This window comes from Pelodiscus sinensis, chromosome 3 (genome assembly GCF_049634645.1).
Source record: "Pelodiscus sinensis isolate JC-2024 chromosome 3, ASM4963464v1, whole genome shotgun sequence".
Classification (NCBI taxonomy): domain Eukaryota; kingdom Metazoa; phylum Chordata; order Testudines; family Trionychidae; genus Pelodiscus; species Pelodiscus sinensis.
Genome location: NC_134713.1, coordinates 9,540,215 through 9,563,759, shown reverse-complemented (window position 1 = coordinate 9,563,759; position 23,545 = coordinate 9,540,215). Strand labels below are relative to the sequence as shown.

At 40.9% G+C, this 23,545-nt stretch overlaps 1 protein-coding gene across 6 annotated transcripts in view; it reads left to right on the top strand.

Annotated features, from left to right (window-relative positions):
* Window positions 1-23,051, top strand: part of TFAP2B (transcription factor AP-2 beta) — a 31,660-nt gene extending 8,609 nt beyond the window's left edge. For 5 of the 6 annotated variants that reach the window (XM_006137017.4, XM_006137018.3, XM_006137020.4 and 2 more), the window contains 5 exons: window positions 1,378-1,438; window positions 8,679-8,898; window positions 11,038-11,156; window positions 13,932-14,073; window positions 17,708-23,051. In XM_006137017.4, the coding sequence (XP_006137079.1) occupies window positions 1,378-1,438; window positions 8,679-8,898; window positions 11,038-11,156; window positions 13,932-14,073; window positions 17,708-18,008 (843 nt within the window). In that variant the 3' untranslated portion in view covers window positions 18,009-23,051. The remainder of the gene's footprint in view (window positions 1-1,377; window positions 1,439-8,678; window positions 8,899-11,037; window positions 11,157-13,931; window positions 14,074-17,707) is intronic. The other variant, XM_014580585.3, reaches the window with a different exon arrangement.
* The last annotated feature ends 494 nt before the right edge of the window (window positions 23,052-23,545 follow it).

Genomic DNA, 23,545 nt, shown 5'->3' with positions numbered 1-23,545 from the left:
GTATAAAAGCTACTAAAGGAGGGGGAGGAGAAGAATAGACCTTATAATTGTGTTTCATATTTGCCCTCTTATTTTCTTTGATACCCTTTAGGTATGTGGACTATTGATTAAGAGGGAGTAAAAAGACAAAAGGAAGGGGGGGGGGGAGAAGGTGGAGAAGGGGGCAGTTGGAAGTCTGGGGTCAAGAGGGATGGGTGTGACCTATTCCGTCACACTTTGGATGTGCTGTTGGAAATATAATTTTCTCCTAACTCATTGTCCCTCATAGATGGAGGTCCCTCGAGAATAGACAGACATGTAGATAAGGACTTGGTTAGGATCCAGTAAGACACAATGTGGAAAGATGAAGTTAGACTAAGAGGGAAATTCAATGACTTAAAGATTCTTATTGAGTCTTTGGGAAAGAAAACAAAACCAAAACAAAGCCATCTATCTACTTATCTACCCCCGCAGTTTGGAACTGACCACAGAACGGAACCACTTATCGACAGCTATTAGAAACGGTTCTTTAGACACTTCTGTTCTCGGTTATGGTTGTTGTTGTCCACTTAAGAGGGATTCTGTACCAGGCTAGTTACATTACAGGAAATAAAACCTAACATTTGCCCTGCACAGAGTAACCATCTTGGTTTTCCTGCTTAAGAAGTTAATGCCATAATAACAGGTGTGCTTCTAACCAGGCTGAAAATAGACAGGTAGAGGGGAGAGATGACTTTTCTAGGCAATCGATTTAACAGCTTTTATATTTTGTGTCTGTGTAATTCCCTTCCCCCATCTCTCTCGCTCTCTTTCTTACACACACACGTATAACTTTGTAACCCAACAATGAAAGCTGTTAATGTCTTTCTATTTGTTTCCAATGTTATGTGGGTGTTGTATTCCAATCTGAATGACTCAAACTTCAATTAAAACTCTATAATGTAAAGCTTCCTATATAAAAAGTAGATGGTCCTTGAGTTATTATGATGCAGCAGGGTCAAAAATGTTTTTAAAACCTCTAAGTTGTCCTTAATTGTGTTCATTTATATATTGTATCTTGGATATGTTACCAAATTGCCAGAATTTCAAAGAAATATAAAGCTTTATTGAATGCAAAATAGACTATGTAATATCTATGTTTTATAAGATAACAAAAACACTATTGCACCCCATATGCTTCACACCTCTTTTTTTTTATTAGAAGACCATATAATTTAGAAGAATTTCATTTCCATGTCGATTTGGTGGAATAATAACAATAATAATAATAAACCTTTCTTCCCCTGGTGAATTAATATAAATGGAAATAACAGAAACTCCAGTTTGGAATGACATGATTTATGTAAGCCATTCTTTAATATCCAGTCAATTTGAATAGTGATGTTTTTATATTCACAGTCAGTTGAAGATGCCAATAACAGCGGCATGAACCTATTGGACCAGTCTGTCATTAAAAAAGGTATGGATTATTCCAACAAGCTCGACAAACTTTTACTGTGTAGCAATGTCTTTCTAATATGATTTTATTTTGAAGCAATTAGATTACTAGATAGATAGATAGATAGGAAGGAAAAGAGGGAGAACAGAAAAGAGAAGCTAAAAGCAACGAGTATTTTCTTGTCTAGGAGTTAAATAATTACGTCTTATCTTAAATATTTCTTTTAATTTTGGCCAACTGATTTAAAATAAGTAAAGCACGTTTTGAATTTCCCAGTAATTCCTATTTTGTTATTGGTGTGAAAACGGCACCACAAATATACTTTAACTTTTCACCTCTAGTAGCTCTTGAACTGCTCTGGGTGACTCTTAGGAACCGTTTGATTCCATGTGTGGCTTTTATGCCTTTTTCCAGTCGTGCCAAATGTATTGGGAGAAAGAAACACATGCTTATGGAAATAGAACCTCCTCCTCCAACATGCCCATGTTAAAAATCATCCTGCATATGCATACATGATTTAGCGTAACTGCAGAATCACCCCATACTGGTAAAGAGAATGTGATATTAACAAATGTTTGCAGTCTTTTGTACAGCTGTAAGCAAAATAATTAACTAATTAAACTAATTAAATGTAATTACAATAACTCATTTTGGGCGTGTTGCAGCTGCTTCATTTTTCTACACTTCTCTGACAGTCACTTGAAGATGTATGGCGATTAGTATGTGTTATGCTGATCGACATTAAACAGCTCACACACTGCACAATTTGGGAGAGCTATCTTTAATTAGCCAAGGAATTTCTATTTCTAGATTCAGTTTTAAATACTAGAGTTGACGCCTAGCAATGCTGGCCCTTATGTTTACTATCAACAGCACTTATCTTCAGTGGCTTCTTCTTGTAATGCACATGAAAATTACCGATACTTTAATAGAGATCAGTTCCTAGAATATTAAGAACAGAACGCAAGGGTGTTAGAGGAATAAGAATTCAAGGCAGGGTGACGGTTTGGGGGGGAGGTTGTTTCCTTTAAAATGGTAATTATGTAAATTGGAGCGATCATAACTTTGGAGGAGGGTGGAGGGAAACCCGAAGCTCTTGTGACAACATAATGTAGAGGTCTGTGGGAAAGAGTGAATTATCTTTAAGAAAAATAATTGTGCTGCTCTTTTATGTAACCACTTCAGTTTGCGTGTCTATGTGTTTAGGTGTCTAACATATGGGTTTGCGAATGTATTCTCTCTGTGTGTTTCCTCTGGGGTCTTCTTGATTAATTGGTGGTTGATTTGTGACGGAGGGCCCTCTTTTTAACGTTGATCTATCTGCCTTCGTGTTTCCGTTGTCTCGTACCCACATCCTCCGTGTAGTTATGTGCAGAACACTCTCGTGTGTTGTATATGACCACTTCGTTAAAACAGGGTGTGTGTTTTCTTAATGAAAAGGGTAGCGGGAATATTTGTTTTCAATGCGCACTGATTGTGGCTCGAAAGGTAGTGTCAGACAGTTAAGCAAGTCTCATAATGTGTACAGTTATGTTAAATACATGGAGGGAAAGCGAGAGAGATGCTGGTGATTCCAGTGTGTATGTGAATGCGTGGACACATCTGAATATACCCACCCCCACAAGAGTATTCTTAACCTACTATCTTTAGCAGAAGCTCCGTAGAATTATAACCTCCATATTTAAAGCACCTATACGCGCTTTTAAAATCATATCCGTAAAAAGATACCGACATTCTCTCGTACATGGCTTAAAAGGCAGAGGCATATTATAGAGACACCTGGGGTCACATCTGGGGCTGACAATATGAGATCAGACCGACAGAAGGTGCAAACTAGAAAGGGTGTGGGATTGAATGTGGTGGTGGTCTCAACACTATCCAGCCATAGCAGAGTCCTTTGAAATAAGAATAAGTTATTAAAGATCCGCACATCATTCTTGCTGGCAGATGTTAGTTGGATAGATAGATAGATGGTGGGTGGGTGGGTGAGTGTGTGGAGAGGGAGGGGGGATAGATAGAGAGTCTTGGGTATTTCCTATAAAGTACACTTAACGATAAATGAAATCTAGACAAGAGGAGGCAGAGGGATTTGCCTGTTTCAGAAGAGCTTAGTTTACTGTTTAAAACGTTCCCGTAAAAATACAGTGTCAAGGAGAAGATCTAGAACTAAATTCTTAACCCAAACATTTCATCCATCCTCTCGGATGTGAGCGCGTACATTGTTCTGATCTTTGGGCAGTCATGAGGATCATCGATCGGTCTGTTCCAAAAAGCTCGCCTAAAATCTGAAGAAGCCCTTGTAAAATGAATTTCCTCCTCCTCTTGCACTGTTTAGTTTATCAGCCGCGTTGATCCCATACAATGGATTATGCGCTCACCCTCTCGTTATGTTTGCTATCTGGTCTGTCTTGACATTTCTGAAGTAATTTAGTTAAGAGGAAATGAGTTGTTCCCAGTAGAGAGAGCAAACGAGTGGAGTGAAGGTAGCCAGCGTGATAAATGGCTCTTTCATTTGGAGATCTCCAGAGCTCGTTTAAGGCTAATTTTCTGTATTAGCCCCCTTTGAGCTATTAATGCAATAGGCAGGGACCGCGGCCTCTCGTCTCTTAGCTGCCCCATTAGAGAGCGCATTAAGTTGCCAAGCTCGTGTGGGGAGGGGAGGGGAGGAGGTACTAGGAGTGGTGGCGAAATAATGAAAGGTGCTTTTTAAACTCCCCTAATCTAAACTGGCAGAGGGTGGCTAATACGATTTGAAGGGGTCTGGTCAATGAGCAATCAATAAAGTAATAATGAGAAGGATGCGGTACATTAACAGTCTAAAAATCCAACGAGACATTAAAAAATCATTCTTAACTCAGTTCCATTAAGATTGGCGTGGTGGAGAGGAAAGAGAGGAAGTCTAGAAAAAATGATCATCAAGAATATTAATTCTGGGTTTATCTCCGCTTTACAGATCAGTGACAGATTCTTTGTTTTTAGTCTCACTTTCCCTGACACCCAGGTTCCTGCTAAAATCAAGGGGAGTTTTTGGTGTGTACAGAAGGCAGCATCGGTTCCCCTTATCAGCAGCTCATCTGTTGTTTGTTTGGCGTGATCAATGACAAAATAAGTTGTCCCCTTTCAAAATCTTGCGTGGCCTGAGTCCAAAGTTCAATTTTTGTGACTTTGGGGCATAGCCAGTGACCTTAAAAGTACCCTGATGTGTTTACGTTTAGACTATTTCTGTAAATTGGCTACACACACACACACACACACACTTTGAAAAAAGTCACTCTCTCAATAGAGCAGAATAAGGTTGTGGGGTTTTTTTTCTTCTGCTTCCTGAACCGGCCATCAATAAATGATTGACTAAACAACACGATATCTGGTTACAGCTTTTCATGCGATGGGAGTGGTGAACCGGTTGAAATGTAACTTACAAAATTTGCCTAGATTCGTTTGTTTGTTGGTTGGTTCTTTTCCTGGCACACTCCGTGTATTTTATTGTTACGTTTACTTTAATGGAACACAATGGCAGGGTAAATAGATTTCCCTCTTAAATTAACTCCCAGCTTCAAATGCGAGGAGAGGTCGAGGAATAAGAACTCTTGCGAACAGCTCATGAACCCACGATAGATTGATTTTTGAAATAAGGATCGAGTTTTAGTGGCAGGGGTAGTCTATTTTCTCGGGTTTCTAGGTTTCCCTACCAAGCCAAGCCCAGTCACTGACTGCTATGATGGACATAAAATTATCTGTCTAATGAAGGCTACTTCTAAATTCAGTTAATACTTACGAAGATTGGTAGAGGAAAGTTTGATATGATACCATTAGTTTCTGTCCAGCCCAGATGGTTAACACTATTTCTTTAAAAGGTGGGTTTGTCTTGTAGGATTGTGTGAATGGTGGAGTGATGATGAATACGTAAATACTATTTATTTATTATTTGTGTGTGTGTGTGTGTGTAAGTAAGAGAGAGTGTGAGGGAGACTACTTCTTCGGCATCGCCTCGCAGTTGTGTAGAGCAACCCAACAGAGAAACGAAGAAAGACTAAGCCTTAATGTATGCACAGAAAATAGTAAACATGTAAAGAACTGAAAGCTTCACGCTGAGTTTTGCCATGCTCCATTTCCTTACCATTTCCTGCTGTCGTTTTAAAGAGTTCTCACTCATCTAGTGATTCCGTTTGCAGGAACAGTATGCTCATAATTACTAACAAATCAAGCGGCTACTGTTGCTCTCTCGGTTTATTGATAAGCTGAAGAGGAATGGGAGGGGAAATGACAAAAAGGTCGAAAGGACCAGAGGAATGAGTTCCCCTCCCCCCGAAAGGTAGTCGGGAGGTATTAGGTGGGGATAGGAAAGGAGAGGTACACAAAAGAATCTTGGATTAAACTATTTTGTGAAAGTGACAAGATCCGCATATATTAGACAAAATAACACATGGATGAAGTAAGCAGAAACCGTGTGTATGTGTGTGTTCTTCTATGGCCAATTATGACGCATAAAAGCAGATTTGCAAAGTAGATGGGGTAGGTAAAATAGGCTACGAAATACAGTGTTTAATTGTCTAAATTAACCTTTTTAGCATATATTTTACCCACACACGTTCAGCCTCTAAAATCTCAAAATAGTGTTATCTCCGGTATTAATTCTATTATCTGTAATAATATAGGTCAATAATTCACTCTATAGCAAACTCACTTATTTTGGAAGTGGTAGGTAATTTACAAAAGATACCGTACAGATTAGAATGCCTGTGTCTGAAGCTATGAAATTGCAATAGATGTGCTTGTGTAGGCTTGCCAGACTCCTGAATGTGTTGAGAATTATTAGACTCAAGTGATCTTGATCTATAACCAGTCCTCTTTTTGTATAGATACTGTACAGAACAACTGCTGACGTTTGAAAAGCATAGCGGGAGGACTAACTCGCTTAAATTTGCATGAAAATATATATCAAACCTGCAAAATCCTTATTTCAAAGGTTAACTAATGTAATACATGCTCCAAAAGGGGCAAAGCAAATGCGGTGAGATATATTTAAACATAGGCATGTGTATAGCTCTCCCTATTGTGAGTTTAGACTAAGATCAAATTTTCTTAGTGCTGTTGTGTCTTGTTTAATTTCTCAGTTCACTGGACAGTGACCTGATAAACGAGTCACTAAATATAGGTGTCGTAAAGGTGTTTCAAAACCTTTGTGTGTGTTTGTTGGCTTGGAGAAAATTGCCACGTGAAATGACCTCAGTTGTTAGTGGGTTCTTTAACAGATTAGCCATTTCGCAGCGTGCGTAAATTCATGTCTTTTCAAAACAACTCGATTTTTTGGTCTTAATGGGGCCGGCTGAGTCACTCTGCAAACATATTATTGAAAAATATAGCGGGTGTGTGTAACATATCCCCTTAAAGCGCCCTAAAACCCAAGGATCGGACTGATCTATGAAATCAACGACAGCATTCCTATTAATAGTCTCTTCCCCTCTTTTGTAACTGTATTGGGGCCAATTTCAAGTTGGGCCAGAATGAAGAAGCTGGAAACGTCCTTTATAAGTGGTATACATTGTCCTACTAAAAATAATAGAGAAATGACAGTCCGTGTCCGTGTCCCTCTCAGTAAAGCCACTCAATATAATTTGTTTGCATGGGAGGCTATTTACAGTCTGTAGGAAGCAATATGTATACACGATGTCTACATGCGTTTTGGGTTTTCGCTGTAATCGAGCTTTTATTGTGGGAGTCTGGTCTGGCGGTAGGAAATTATAATAAAAACAGCGAAACACTGTTGTGTCTATTCCATACATCGAGGTGATAAAATTGGCAGCTGCCCAGTTGTTAGCACTTGTTAACGTATTAGGCTCCTCGATCCTTTTCTTTAGCAGCCCCAAACGACTTGAATGTTCCCCCAACTCCACTGCTTTGAATCTCCAGACATGTTGCAAATAAATAGGGTTTTATGATCTAACTGACATGCATTAGAGGCGCCTAAATAACTGGCATATTTGTGTAGGAGAACCTATTACTTGCAAAATTGGTTTTGCAATTGATTGACTGGCAAAGCGATATTGCAAAGGAGAATCTGCTGTGCAGGGGGTGTGTAATCAATTAGTCTTCTCTGTAAAATATGCCCCCTAGACTCCCACCAGCAAATCTAGAATTTAGGAATACACGCTCTATAAGGAAATGAGGCTGCAGTGACTCCAAAAGGAAGCAGCAGTAGCAGCTGCCAGCTCTTATTAACTCCTGCATAAAACATACCTTAAGTATGGTTTGTTATCAATTACTTGCAGAAATGAAACAACTGGGAGAAGGCAGCGGCGCTGTCTATAAATTAAAGTGATTGGTTGATTGATTAGCGCACCTGCTGTAAATCATAATAGTTACCCACAATTATGAACAAGCTAGTCATGTTGATTTGTAAACAAAATTCATATCAGAAGGAAATTGCTTTCATTTTTAATTTAGTAAAAAAGTGTTAGAGCTTAATTATGTCTGTTTGGTGGTGTACATATTAGAATGTTATCTTCCTTTTGGTATTCCTAAAAGCAATCTTATTTGTATCTGATAGAAATTAAGTAATTTGTCTGGTATTAGTTTGGAGAGGGGGCAAGGGGATTTTTTAAAGAACATCTTAGTATTTTTGTTGCGGTAATCAGACCAGCTTTGTTTAGAAACTGAATATTGCCAATTTTTCTGTTAGTCATATGCTAATTGATGCGATACCGGATTATTTTCTAATATACCTTTTGAGAAGAAAAAAAAGTCCTAGTGTCTTAAGAAAAGTCCCAAACAATAATACAGTAATCCTCTCCTTGTTAAATTCTGTAAGTCCCGATTTTCATCTAAACTGGCAATCTCTTTAACTTTAGTAGATGTATTCCTAGAAGTTATCATTGCTGTAGTAGTAGAAGAGAATTAATATTCTTGTAACACAGTAATAGTGTGGCAAGCGCTGAAGATACAGCTCCTGCATCAAATAAATAACGTAGGGAGAAACACACTTAAAGTACACTTATAATATACGAAAACCATTTTTTCTCTCTAATCGTCAAACCAATGCACACTAGCTGTACTCCGATGCACCTCTACTTATCCATTATCACCCCAGGCCAATTTCCTGTGGACTCAAAGGTGGCTTTTCTTGTTGGTATAGCTACTAAGAAACTCAAGACCTATGCATTCACTTTTCTTCTGCCAGGCGATGGCTGTCAGACTAGCCAGTTGGTACTCTTATGTGTCATCTTGCTATACACCTCCCCTCACCCCTTTTGTCTCTCTCCAGTTCCGGTTCCTCCAAAATCAGTTACTTCTCTGATGATGAATAAAGATGGCTTCCTGGGTGGAATGTCAGTCAATACCGGAGAGGTGTTTTGCTCAGTACCTGGCCGCTTGTCCTTGCTCAGTTCCACTTCAAAGTATAAAGTAACGGTGGGAGAAGTTCAAAGACGCCTTTCTCCTCCAGAGTGTCTGAATGCATCTCTCCTAGGAGGAGTACTTAGAAGGTAAGGACTTGCAGCAAGTCTGTGTATTTATATAGACACACACACACACAGACTAAGCATTTTGTCTAAAGTCTATCCTATGGTACAGGCATTTGCATATATGATCTGTTGTTATTTTTCGTGGTGTGTGTAGCACGCAAGGCACAAATAAGCAGCAGCGTGAAAACATGGAAATTAATGTACAACGTTAATTCATGGTTTTCTCAGTGTACAAGACTATGCTAAGGCAGCTCATCTTAAAATCTATAACGCATGGGCACACACACTTTCTACCCAGCCCTCTCTACCTCTCCCCTACACACATTCACCTACTCAACACATATTTTAGAGGAAGGTTTCTATAAATAAAAGGTCCTCCCTATGAATGCTGGAATATAGGTAAGGAAGCTCAACTGAAGCAACAAACACAAATTGCTATTCACATACTTATTTAGGAAGTTTTAAGAAGTTTTATAAGTGCTTGACGAGTAAATATCAGAAACAGAGCACTCTTGACAACAGCAAGCTTTGGTTTAAAAAGACATCATACAAGAATATAGCAATTAGATATTTCTGTTAAAAATGGGTGTCACTCCATCCCAGAGTCAGCAGCATTACAAAGTCTCGAATATGTCCTTTCTAGCGTGTGTGTAACAATTAGCAGATGACAGATTAATCCTTTATTTCCTCTTGTGTGTGACCGATTCCACTGGGAAGCCCTTGAAGGATTACCAAAGCGTTATTTGGTGATACTTATCCAGAAATGTGTGATATTTAGTTACAGGTTTTATCCCAACACTTTGTAATGACAAACATGTCCATAATAGATACATAAAATCTCCATTTTAACCGTAATTTCCAACATTTAATCCCAACACACACACATACACATCTATCTACCCGGGTAGTTTTATTTATTTTATCGTGATATAGACAGAGGTTGCAGGTCCTCTTTGCCCTTTCTCTGCGATGGCTTGTTTGCCCATGTTCTTCTCCCAGGGTGCCAGATATGGACATATTGTAGTTAGGAAAGAAGAAGCCCGATTTTTTTACTGACAGACTTTAATCCGCCTACTATGTATTGTATTAGAAAGTGGAGCAAGGAGTATCTGCAAGAGAGATTTTAAACAGACAACATAAGTTATGAAGAACACTCTCCCACCCCCCATCACTGAGCCTCAGTGATTTCTGGAGAAGCCCCAAACAGTGGACCCCTGCTGATTTTCTTTTGCATCTTGAGTTTGAATTTTAGAGAAGTTTTTTATTACATAACCATATTTCTGAGGATGTGAAAAACAGGTGGCTTCTGCCTTACCACTGTACCATTGGTTCCTATCTACTTTGACATAAAATTCTGAGAGATCAGAGTGTAGGAGAGGAGACTTTCTCTGCAGGATTTTGATTTCCTTTCATATTCCGTATATTCCATTTAAAAAAAACCCAACCTGTTCGCCATACAAGATTTGGGGAGAAATCCTGCTGGGTCAATGGGAAAACTGCCTTTGATTTCCATGGAGCTAGGATGTTATCCCCGGATTCTATGTGAACTGCAAAACTATACCTGGTCCTAATATAGCTCTGCATTTCCCAGGTATGTTTCAGTCTTTTTAATGTTCCTGTTAATAATCATACATATATAGATTCCATTAGGTTTTCTTATCACTATATAGCCATGACCCATATATAATGTAGGGGAGAGGTCCAGTAGAGAGGTCAGCATTTCTAAATTGTGTATATTTCTTCCTTTAGGTGTTCTTATAATTTCCTATGTCTCTTCCATGCTTTCTTTAGGTGCCCTCCCACCCTGTCAGTTCATCCCATACTTCTACCTTTCCACCTAGATATATAATCTTATCCTAATACCCCGGAGCCTTACACTCTAGGAACCAGTTTGGTTTCTTCGGTCACAGCAGCTTGCCGAGTAATTATTTCGTTCTATGAATTTGTTTTCCGCAAGTTAAAGAGGGAGGGGGGAACCTGGTTGGTTGTGTGTGGCAAAAATTAAGCAAACCTCAGCAAACTGTAACAGCAAGCACACAATGTGCTAACCTCAAGTTAAAACCCCGTCAAGCTCCAGTGATCCTTAGATTGCGCAGCCTAAAAGTTTGTTTCAGGGACATTCCGAGGTTAATCAGAATGTTAATTTCTTTGCAATTCCAGAGCCAAATCGAAAAATGGGGGGAGATCGTTGAGAGAGAGGCTAGAAAAAATCGGTTTGAATTTACCAGCCGGCAGGCGTAAGGCTGCAAATGTCACTTTACTCACCTCCCTGGTGGAAGGTAAGCGCTGAATTGCAAACTTGCTTCACACCATTGACTGCTCCGACCTCTTTTCGGTGTGGGGAGTTTGGCATTTTGCAAAATTTCATGGATTAGGGAGCAACTGTTGCAGCGGTGGCATTAAGACCTGTTTAACATGCATAATACGGGGAGTAATTAAGGGCCCCATTTAAAGCACGCTGAATTCACTGATCAAACTCCCATTGACTCCAGTAATGACCTCTGTAGAATCGAACTGTCGCTGCAGTTATCCAAATATTCTAGTCCCCTTGAGTTGTGGATTTCCAGGCGGTTCCCTTTGAATAATAGTCAAGTCTGTGCTGAGTCTAGGTCTTTGGCTAATTCATTACTTCCAACTTAATTATGACAGATGCACATTGCAATCCGGCCATTGAACGAAAACAATAAAGAACTCAATTATTTTTATTTCAGCAAAGGAAAGAAGTTGTTGAAAATTCACAGTTATAAGTAGAGTTTTCCTGAGAGTGATGGTTAGAGTTTAAATTTAACAAAGAAACAAGCAAGCTCTTTTTTAAGAAGTGGAGGGGCGGGGAAAGAAAGAAAGAAAGAAAGAAAGAAAGAAAAAGAAAGAAAGAAAAAGAAAGAAAGAAAAGATTTTTAAAATGGAACACTGAGTTATATCTCATCTGAAATGAACAAGTGCTATTTTATACTTGATGTGATGCTTTGACTTGTTGGTACAGTATGGAAACGTGGAATTCACTGACTCTAATTTGTTTTTTTAAAAACATATATATTAGATATTCTGGGGCAAATGATAACTAATGTGTTGTGGCTATAATTACGAATTTTATTATTTATACATACACAAAGATGGAGTAACATTAAATATGCACAATAACACACTGCCGTATATCAGATCCATGTGCATATAGATTTGTATTGTTAACTTTTACTCCTGATTTAATTATAAATCTAATCTATAGTTCTAGGTGTGAAACGAAAATCTAGACTCTATTTTGAGACAGATAATAACTCTTTCATTCTAGTTATGTTTCTCTTTTGGTAATACAGTATATCTATATAGTCATAAGCTTCAGGGGGTAGCCGAGTTAGTCTGTACAGGATAAAGTTAAAAAACAACAACATGCTCTGGTAGCACATATATAAAGTGCTACTAGAGCCTTTGTTGTTTTTTAAGTTTATATAGTTATAATTCGTGGTAAATTACATGGAAATGCGTATCTAACTATTAATGAACAGTTAAAGACACATTTACATTGTGTGAAAATACACTGTCTGATATTCATATAGATTAATACCTAGTTTTACATACATATCCCAAGTACAAACTACACTTGTGTACATACAGTGTGTGTAACACTATGCATTCACATTAATAGCAAAATCAGAAGAAGTTGGCCCTATAGCGTAAATGTATGTGCACATCCCTAAATACATACATACACGCACAGTATGATACATAAACTATACAAAGTGTATATCATACCATGTGATGGTGGTACTGTTCTATGATTTACTTACAAACCAATACTATACCTTACAAAGATTTCCCTTCTTATATAGGAAGTTGCACCGGCTCTCGACTGATCTTCTTGTCTGCCGCTAAAGATTTTTTTTTCTTGTTAATTTATATTGCCTATAGCATAAATGTTTCACTCATCTCTGACCAGGATTAACAAAAAGCAATGAGGGTGTTGACTCTGCACATAATTTGAGGGGCGGTGGCAGGGGGGAGGGGAGAGTAGGGAAGGGAAGGGGGAGGGGAATAACCATCCGGTGAAATTCTAGTATTTGGCCGGCAATATGATTAATCTTTTTGGTGAACAATGAGAAACTTTTCTTTTTAAAAAATGGCATTTTAAAGTAAGCTCCGATCGTTAAAACGAATTTGGCACTAGAATGATTAAGCATAGCTAGGTTAGGTGTTGGAAATCTTCCTCCTGGTCCTCCGGGCTGTGCTTTAAAGAGTTCAATGCTTTATTCTAGAGGGGGTGAGCCATAATCGGATGGAATCCCCCTAGAGTCTGTTTTCCCCTTTTTCTTCAGCTACGGTGTCTTCTTCTTGTGATAGAAAGCACATCAGTAGGAGTTTGATGACATGAACCTCTGGAGGGTAGAAACCTGAAACCAGGCAGAGGAAATGACAATTAGAATTATTGCTAGAATAATAATTATTCTTCACGTGAAAGGTGCTCATTCCTTGGGAATTTTTTTGTAATAGGGTGAGGATAGAATGGGTAGATTCTATCGCAATGTGATCAGCTCTATGCCGCAAAACTGCACTTCCCATTGGATACAATATACTGGGCTGCTTTGATTTCCAGATGTGGCTATAATGGTGCGTGTACAATATACACACAGACAAACGGGGTATGATGCTTTGTGGTATGGCTCTTGGGCCATTTTTCTTGCATATTAAAATACAAACCTACTCTGCACACTTAAAGTCTGGGTCTTTTTACTTCTCAGGGCAGCTCTTTTGTTTTTCACACACTTGAAAGTCTGCATGACCTATTTCTTGGTAATGAAGGTGTTCCTAGTCCCTGTTTGCCAGAAGCTGGGGAATAGGTGACAGCCCATGTGGGCTACCTGTTCTGCCCTTCTCTCTGGGGCACCTGGCATTGGTCACTGTAGAAAGGAAGGATATTGAGCTAGATGGACCTTTGGTCTGACCCAGTCTGGCCAAGATCTTTTCCAAGCCAGCACCACCAGCAATACGGTGCTTGCACAGATTCTTTACGTAGCCTCCTTGCTACACAACCTTGCTAATCCAAGGCGCTCTCTCGCCAGGGGAAGCGGTTCACTTAGCTCGGGATTTTGGATACATCTGTGAAACGGAGTTTCCAGCCAAAGCTGTTTCCGAGTACCTGAACCGACAGCACACGGACCCCAGCGATCTCCACTCCAGAAAGAACATGCTGCTTGCTACAAAGTGAGTAGGACCCGCCCTCAGCCGGCTTGAAATTCATTTCGCCTCCTCCTGTTTTTTTGCAAAGGGGGCCAGCAGAGCTTTCTCGGGGGGGGGGGGGGGAAGAGGCTAGTTTTCTTCTTTTCTCCCTCCCCCTTGTGCTCTGCTGTCCCCTTCCCCAGTGCGGAGGGAGTGGTTGGGCTCTGAGTGGGTGACCCTGGCAGCGTGGCTAATTGGACAGCGGAACGCTGCGGGGGTGTGCTCGGCGCTGCAGCGGTAACAACCCGGGTTCGTAGCAATGTGCATATGAAACGCGGAGGGGGGGGGGGGGTGACTTTTTCCCGCTGTGTGAGCGTGCACGTGTCCCTGTGTTTGTCTCTCTCTCCCCCTCCCCCTTTCCAGCCTCTGTGTTTCTTTGCTAGTGAATGAGTTTGCATCTCTCTCTCTCTCTTTCTGTGCGTCTTTCCTCCGGGCATGGCTCTTGTTTGGTTTGGGGGTGTGCACGGGGAGTGTGGGTAGGCTTTGACTCCACGCCAAACTAAGAGAAACTCAGCAGCCTTCTCTGTCAAACACCCTGAGCAAATTGATTTACACTCTCCCCTCTCCAAAATGTTTACCATTAATCACCTGTAGACTCGAGAAATTTGCAGCGGCCGTTCCGGGGGAGGGGGCAGGCTTGTAAATCTGCCAGTCCCGTGCTGCATTGTTGGGTGTTTTTAGGCTAGCCCGGGATTTTGGTGAGGAACTCTCGGTGTATCCCCCTGTTCTGGCTCGCAGGCAAGACCCAAACAGGGCTCATTTATTTCGGCTCCGGTTTGCTCTGTTGACAGCGTAATTTAAAGAAATATATTGAGGCTTGGAAAAAATCGTTTGCTCAAATTTGTCCAGATGTTTTTTTTAGACGTGATTGGAATTTGATTGCCCTTTTCCGCAGGGTCAAAAGATATTAATGTCCCAGAACTTTAATTGCTCACAGACCCTGCCTTGCTCTTTGAAGATATAAAAGGGCTGGCTCATTACTGTTTGCTCTCCAAACGCAGTTTCCTCTTTTGCACTTTCTTAATGGATAAGACAGAGAGAGTTAAACCTTAATTGTTCGCCTCCCTCTGAAATCTTTCACCCATGGGACTGTCAGAAGATCCTAGATGAACGTTTCTCTTCTAGGGGGATTGTGCAGACGCCTAGTCAGTGTCCCTGTTATTTGGAAGGAAATATAATTTCCCCTCTGGGTTTCTATTTTGCCTTGTGACGATGCACCTGTTGAACTGAAGATCTTGGGGATGGGGTGAAAGGAGGTTTAACAATAGGAAGTGACCAAATGAAGAGGGAAGGATTCAATTTTCCTCCCCCAAGGTAGCAAACGAGCTGTTATAAACAAGAACCAAATGTCAGACCCGCTGCTTTGAATCAGGCGTTCCCCCAAAGGGTGGGTTTTTTAAAAATTCAGGCAAGAGTAGAGCAGCAGCCGGTCAAAGTCATGGGCAAAGGCTTCCTCTCGGTGGGGAGACCTTTGTGGCTTAGGTCTGACACCCCCCGCTTCGCTGTACCAGGTGGACTGCGTCTGCTGGGTACTCCCCCTTTTCGCTTGTGGAGCTTGCTGTCTTGTACTGCGACTTGCTCTCCCCTGTAGGGCTTGGGAGCTGTGAAAGGCCGATGCTCCGCGGGTGGGATGGGAAGAGCAGCGCCCCAGATGCCAGGAGGGGCAGCAAGGTGCGGCGAGACGCGGGGTCAAAGGGAACTGAGTCAGATGATCAGGGGGTCTCCCCTCCCCCCTCCATGGTATTCTACCAACTAGCCCCTCTCGGCACCGCATCTGCTCCAAGCTGCCCGTTTGACACACGCCTCTGTAGCCTCTGACGGAATGTGAGGCCAGGCCCAGTTTCCAAAGTGATTTGGGGGAGTCTGAGGTTTGAACTTTGCTCGCCTTGAGACGCCATCAGAGGGGCTGGGTGTCCACTCCAGAAGGTGGCTTCTCCGGACACTCTGCAAACAGGGGTACCCAGACTCTCCGGTCACCTTGGCAACTCTTGGTTTATATCATTGACACATTTCCCCCCCCCTCCTCCCCCCAGCTTCCTGGAAGAGTTCATTCAGGACCTGCCTACATCTGCCATTCAGCAAGGCTACGCAGCAGTCACCCCAATGGGTCATTTACAGGCTGTGGGTGGCAGAGTCTGCACAGGAAGGCCGGGTTCTATTCATCTCTGAGGAACCACATCAGGGCTGGGGAACTAAGGCCGGCTTGCCTGGATTCGGCCTCTGAGGCTCCGGGCTCCCCCGCCCAGCACTGGGGAGCCGTGCAGACACTCCAGCGCCCCCCCCCATAACCTCTGTGAGGCTGGAGCACAAACAATCTACTAGCCCCTTTCCCCCACCCCCACCCCGTGTGTGAAGGGAGTGTCTCAGCTGGGGGCCACGTCAGGGAGAGGGGGTGGTTGTTTTGTTTCTCACTTGTGTGTCGCCCCCGACTGATTTTTTTTTCTGTGGGACAGCAGCCTCCGAGCCCCCCAAAAGTTCTCACTCCTAAATAAAAAAACTAACAAATAATGCCAGGATAAATCTTTCTTTCTTTCTTTCTTTCTTTCTTTCTTTCTTTCTTTCTTTCTTTCTTTCTTTCTTTCTTTCTTTCTTTCTTTCTTTCTTTCTTTCTTTCTTTCTTTCTTTCTTTCTTTCTTTCTTTCTTTCTTTCTTTCAGAAAGAATCTGGCTACTTCTAAAGATGATACCCAGACTAAATAATACATTTCCCCCCCCCCAAAAAAAGGATAAATGGCATTTCAGAAGCATCTTTCTGGTCCTAGAATACAAATTCTCTAGGTCAGGGGAGAAGGGGTGTGCTTCAGAGATTAGGATGAACTCTACTAGGAATGCTTCTTCCCTCCGCTAATCAAACCCTCTAAGGAAGTAGTCAGGCCAGGGCCTACTCTTGCAGCCCTCCTGCTCCTTTGGACAACGGGGAGTTGTGTCTGGGGAAGGAGTACAGCATCAGGTCACAAAATCAGCATCCTTCCCGTTGTTGTTGGAGGGAATGTGTGTGGGAATAAAGAGGCTTTTGTTGTGTATCCAGCTTCATTGCCGAGTGTCTGTGTTGCCCTTGTTTGAGTCATTAGTTTCAATATGCTTTGGACCAGGCCCTCAGCCTCCTTGCACCTTAGTTTACTGATGTGTAAAATGAGGATAATAGATTTTCCGTGTGTGTGTGTGTGTGTGTGTGTGTGCGCGCGCGCCCGCACGCTTAGGTGGGGTTGAAGCTTGGAGGAAGAAGGGATGAGAGGTGGCTCCCTGTCTTTGTTACTTAATACATGCCAAACCCCTTGGAAGTCTCTGGGGTTATGTCTACACTGCACATCTCTGGTATCCCAAAATAGCTGCCCTTCATCTACACAAGCTGCCCATTATTTTGAAATATTTTTTGAAATAACGAGTGTGCTATTTCACCATCCTGGTAAATCTCATTGCACGAGGGTTAAGGGATGACTTGAAATAACACGTTATTTCAAAATTTGGTGCTATGTAGACATGCCAAATTTCAAAATAAGCTAGTTTGAATGTAGGGTGCTGTGTAGACGCACTCAGGCTGTGAACAAAGTACTAGCCATTGTGAAGTGACTCTGACCATGCTGGGAATTTCTCTCCTCTTCTCTTCTCTCCCCTTGCAGGCAACTTTGTAAAGAATTCACAGATCTCTTGGCCCAGGACAGGACGCCCATTGGCAACAGCAGGCCCAGCCCCATTTTGGAACCAGGCATTCAGAGCTGCTTGACTCACTTCAGCCTCATCACCCATGGCTTTGGGGCCCCAGCCATCTGTGCTGCCCTCACAGCCCTCCAGAACTACCTGACTGAAGCTCTCAAAGGCATGGACAAGATGTTCTTGAACAACAACACCGCTAACAGGCACACATCTGGGGAAGGACCAGGTAGTAAAACTGGAGACAAGGAAGAGAAACACAGAAAATGAAAAAAATAAAAGCAGAAAAAATTAATAAATAAAAGAGAGAGAGAATCTTTTAAAACAAAACCGTTTTAATTTTAGCTTTAAAATATTGGATTGGGTTTTGGAAGAATTATATTAGGCAGGATAATAATAACGATAAAAAGAAAGACTAACTTAAGGTCAGAGGCGCACAAAGGAGCAAGAACTGTGGCTCAATGTCTCTTACAAGGAACATTTGAAGACAACCACCAGGATTTTTCCACTTCTGTTCTCACTTTTTTAAAAATGATTTTTGGAGGGGGGGATAAAATAATAATAAAAAAGGAAGAAACAAATAACTTATTGGAAGAAATCAGAGAAACATTTTGGTGTCAGTGCTTTGATTTCTTGTTTGGGCTCAAATGTACAGTATATCTTTTTTTTTAAAATTAAACTATATCCTGTGTCTACACTAGGAAAAAAAAACAAATCTTCCAGTGATATTATCTGGGACATTTCCATTCCAGCATCCTCATTCCCCCCTCCCTGCCTCATCTTATCTTGCCACTCTGTATCTATCTAGACTAGGAAAGGGGTGTTTTGGGTAGCAAAGGCTATAACTTGCTAATAGAATTGTAAATGTATTAAACTGTTTCTACATTAATTACAATGTCTACATTAATTACAGTATATTAGGTGTTTCAATTCATGTTAGCTCAATCCAGTTAGCTAACTCGCTTTTTAAAAGACACCCCTTTTTCCTGGTCTAGACAGACCCTGTGATTACCAGTGTTTACAGCTATCTAGGCTTAATTTGGTATTTAGCTTTTATGGTAAAACTTCATTGGCTCTCAGGGTGCAAAATTTGAAAATAAGGTGCAGTCAGATGTTAATGCTGTTTGAAACTCCTATTCTTATGTGTAAAGTATCCTAATTTCCTCTAAAGGGTTTATATTCTCAACAATCCTAGTGTTTATATATTTAATTTAGTTATGGGGGTGTATTGAGAGAGATCTACCCTTTTTTTAAAAAAAAAAGTGCTAGTAACTAAAACTGAGTATGTAATTCCTTCTCAGGAGTATGCACTATTTTTATTTTCTTCTGTTTCCCAAAGCTTTGCCCGCTTGGCTTATGAGCTTCTTCAAAGAGGACTAGAGCTCCCTACACAATATATCAGGTACAGAGAAAAATAATCCACAATTCTGATACTTTTTCCCCCCCTTAAATCAAAGCCAGTCGTTTCAGAATTCTGCGGGTGTACTTCTTTAAAGAAGCTCAAAGGGAATAATTGAAACCAGCTAAAAATAACCGAAATCGAGATGTCCTATTGAGAAGAATACAGTTTTGTCCGAGGGTGCTTGCAAAGACTTGCTGGGGTATGAGTAGTTGATACTCAGAGCCAAGGCAGCTGCGATATGCAATTGTGTGTGTGCGAGCTAAGGGTTGGGTGGGATTGCAGGATAAAGCCCTATTGTGTCTCGCTAGAAAGTTATTACAATGTTTCTGTGAGTTGCTTTAGAACAAATTCAACGGGAGAGGAAAAAAATCCACCGGTATTGCGGGGGTGTTTGTTTAAGTTGCTTTTCAGTAATGGGGTGTATTACATGATGTGTTATGGCATATATGGAAAATAACACTTATGCTTAAGGAGATGAATTTCAGCTTGGATAATTGTATCTATTCAGTGGGGGTAGAGTTTCATGCATTAAAGAATCCTTTCACTTATGTCAGAAAAGCGACTGTCTCCGGGTGAAATCCTGGCTCCATTCAAGTTTATGGCAAAGCTCCCATTGACTTCAGCAGGGCCTGGATTTCACCCTCTGTTTCAACTTAAGATAAGATATTGAATTAATTGTGGCTCAAGGCTGGCCTCAAATCCCAAAGAGAAGAAAGTCAATCCTCTGGACGTGGTCTTTATTTTCTAAATACCTGGGGGGGGGGGGGGGGGGGGAGGAGGAGGAGCTGATGTCCCCTGTCTCCCTTTCCCCATAAATTATTTCTTAAAAGCACCTGTCTTTCGGGCCCCTGACAGAGCCACGCGTGTTTAGCTACGAATACTACACTTTCTAGATACTCACCATTGAGGTCTCTTGCTACTGTTAATATAGAGGATTATCTTCAAGCAAGAGGAGAAATTTACCTTGCCTTTCAAACCAGGGACTTGAGCATGCAGAAACCAAATCTCACTGACCTTAATTTACAGGAAAATCCCCATTCTACCCCAAGGGGATATTAACCCTTCACGGTTTAGTCCTAATTCAATCCGAATTTAAAGATCGGGAGACAAACATGGTTATTCCCATTTTGCAGAAGAGGTAAATCGAGGCTCAGAAAGGTTAGATGTCTTCCCAAAGGCTCACAGCAAGTCAAGAACCAGGGTGAGAGTCTAGGAGTTTCCATGGTTGGGAGCCAGAGCCAGCTCACGGATATCTTGAGTTCTGAGCGTTAACACGGCATCTGAACTGCAGGAACCAAATCCTTCCCAATAATCCCCTTGATTTCGCTCCTGTAAGAGAAGTCAGCGGGTTTTAGACTAGGAGCATCATAAGGCAGTCTCCTTACGAAACAGCCTACCCACCTGTGTGAGGTGGGGGAGGACACTTGAGTGGAAATTGATCCCACTAGCATTTCTTTCAAGGCCTGTCTCTCTCTCTTCTGTTAGTGGGAGACAATTCTGTTCTGGAAACCTGTCCCCAACGGTCGTAGCAGCTGGTCCCTGTAAAGAGCATGCCCAATGTACCACACAGGATAGCTCACGCGCAACAGCCGAAGTGGCCTTCTTGAATGCAAAAGGTGCTGTTACCTTGGACAGAAATGGCTGTTGTTCTTCAACAATGTTTATTAAGTAGCTCCGGGAAGCCCCAGTCACGACAAGCTCCCAATCTGTACCAACAGATCGCAAGACACAAGTTCCTGCCCCCAAAGAATTTGCAGGTCAGCTGATTAGCTTCTCTGCAAAGTGTATGCCCTTTGCAAGGTATTTCGGAGCAGATGCAATATAAACACACTACCCGGGGATAAAACTCACTTTGAGTGAGGTGGGAGCGGGATCAGTCCCGTACAATTTGATCCGAAAAACCTAGTGAAGTCCACAGGAGTTTAATTCACCAGACTTTGGATTGGGGTCTAATTAAACATATCTACTGTAGGGGGTGGGAAGAGAAAACCTCCACCCACCTCTTTGGTCAGTGGAATATTCCCCCAGTTCCTTATCCCAGTAATGAGAGAAAGCTCGTGGAGATTTCTCAATTGCAGAAACATGGCATGGGTTTAAAACCTAATCGATTTCCCCATAATCTAATATTTGGCAACTGGTAGCAGGCGTCCGTTGCTGATTATTATAACATGGCTGAACAAGCTACCCCTCTGAACACATAATTCAGCCTTCTGCTCTCAGAGTGTCACTAAAGTGTAACTTAATTGCAAGGCCTTACCCAATCTTTTTGCACTTCCCCAGACTAGGCATCTTTGACGTTTATTTGATAATTGAGTTATTAAAAGATTTGGTTTCCTCGGGATCATAAATCAATAAACAGGGGGGATTAACATGACAGCTTTGCTTTTAACTCAGAGGAAACGTTTAAACAGAGACCTTGAAAAGTTTGTTTTCAAACCAAACGAGTGGGTCACTTGTAAATTTAATTTCACCCTTAAATAATTTGTTGAATGCATACTTGTATATCCCATGTTGAACAACTCAGTTTCTGTGCAAACTGTAGCTCTACTGATAAGCTTAACACGAGATGGAAAAGAACCCAGAGGTCAGTTTGTCACATACGTCATGTCTGGGGACCCGCCCCCAAGGATGGGGGGGAAACTGGGTATTTAATAATATTGGGCCATATCATGTTATTGCAAGTCTTTATTGAATCCAAATCTGATAGCGCAATAAGGTCCATGGCCAGCGATTAGTCAGGCAATTACATGTACCTGTGTGTTATATATTTAAAAAAAATGACCGTCTTGTATCTTGAACAAATTCTGAAACAAAATACCTGGAACTTTTTTTTTTTGTTCTGAAGCCATGAAAAATGCTCACGAACGTGAAAACAACAAAGCTGTTAAGACTGTTACCCTGCTGATGTTTTAGCGGGCTTTCTTAGATTCTTATTTTATAACATCTTTAATTTTCTGTACACTGGAGGGGAGGTCCCAACAACTAATTTACTTGGATACAATAATGCTAATTTCAGACCATAAAGATCACCTAAGCTTACTGAAAAAAGTAGTTTTCTCTTACAAGGTTGTCCAACAAAATACCCCTTCACTCCTTCAGGCTTAAAGAGACCCTAACATTTTTCTATGTTCTCATACACTGTAGCAATGTTAAAGAAAATAGCCAACACCACATTTTAGAAATATCTGACGATACTACAGAGCCCAGCTCCCATAGCCCTTGTGTGCCAAAGTATGTCTATGCGTTAAAAAAAATAAACACACAAAAATAGATATAAAAACAAACATGAAAACTCAAAAAGTGGAACTGATACAATCCTCCTTTCTATGCCAAAATTGATTCCTTTTTGGATCACCTTGAATAGTGAGAAATATCAGTTTAGCGACTCTTCCTAAGAAGAAATGCGGAGAGGCATTCAATGTTAAGTTTGTATATATTTATTTATGCTTAATTTAACGGGAATGTGTAAATATGGCGAGCAAGTAGTTTTGGGTTATTTATCTGTGAATCTATACCTCTGTGAACGGGTGGGGGAATTTAAAAAGAAAAAAGAAAAAAAAGAAAAAAAGAAAAAAGAAAAAAAAACTCGCTTGACTCTAGATAGTATCCGATCTGAATTTTTTTCTGTTCTTTATAGACAAGCTGTTATGGTAATGGGTAGAAATTGGTTTCTTGTCCAGTGATGATCTGATTTACATAAATAATAATAATAAGAAAAATGTTGTGTTTTGTTGTATTTTCCTCTTCAGTTTTTTTGAATGTTGGTGCTGCTTCAATTCTGCAGACGGATTTACTTATAAAGCCAAGAAGTCTTTATTTTCCCAATCTGGGTTTGGGGAAATTCAGGACATGTCTCTACATTTAAAAAAAATGACAATAAATATTGCTTCTCAGAAATGTTGGCATTTTTTCTGTCTGACTCAGAGCTGTCTATCATTTTGCCACCCTTTCCTCCTCTTTCTAAACAGACACAATAAACCTCATGCCATGTTAACATGATCTTTTTGTTTAATTTTGCCGGTCCTCGCTAGATTACTGGTAAATCTTCTCAATCCCAAGTAAAACAAAGTTCTCTGTATTATTTATAACACTGCAATAACAAGGGGGAAATGTCCTAGATGATGATCTCTACTGCTGTATCACTGTAACCCGTTCCAGTTATATTTGTGTGTGTGTGTGTGTGTGTGGTTGGATATTTCTTCTCTATTGATATGTTCAATTGATCAAGCTTGGTGCTGATATTTACGAGGAATGGTTAGCTACGCTCTCCTGTTGTATAATTGCAGCACCAGGAATGATATCACAGTAAAAAAGACTTCCCGAGCAGATTTTTTTTTGTTGGAATTGACACTTATAAGGAACATATCAGCTAGGGACAGATCCTGGTCTCATTTGCACAAATCTG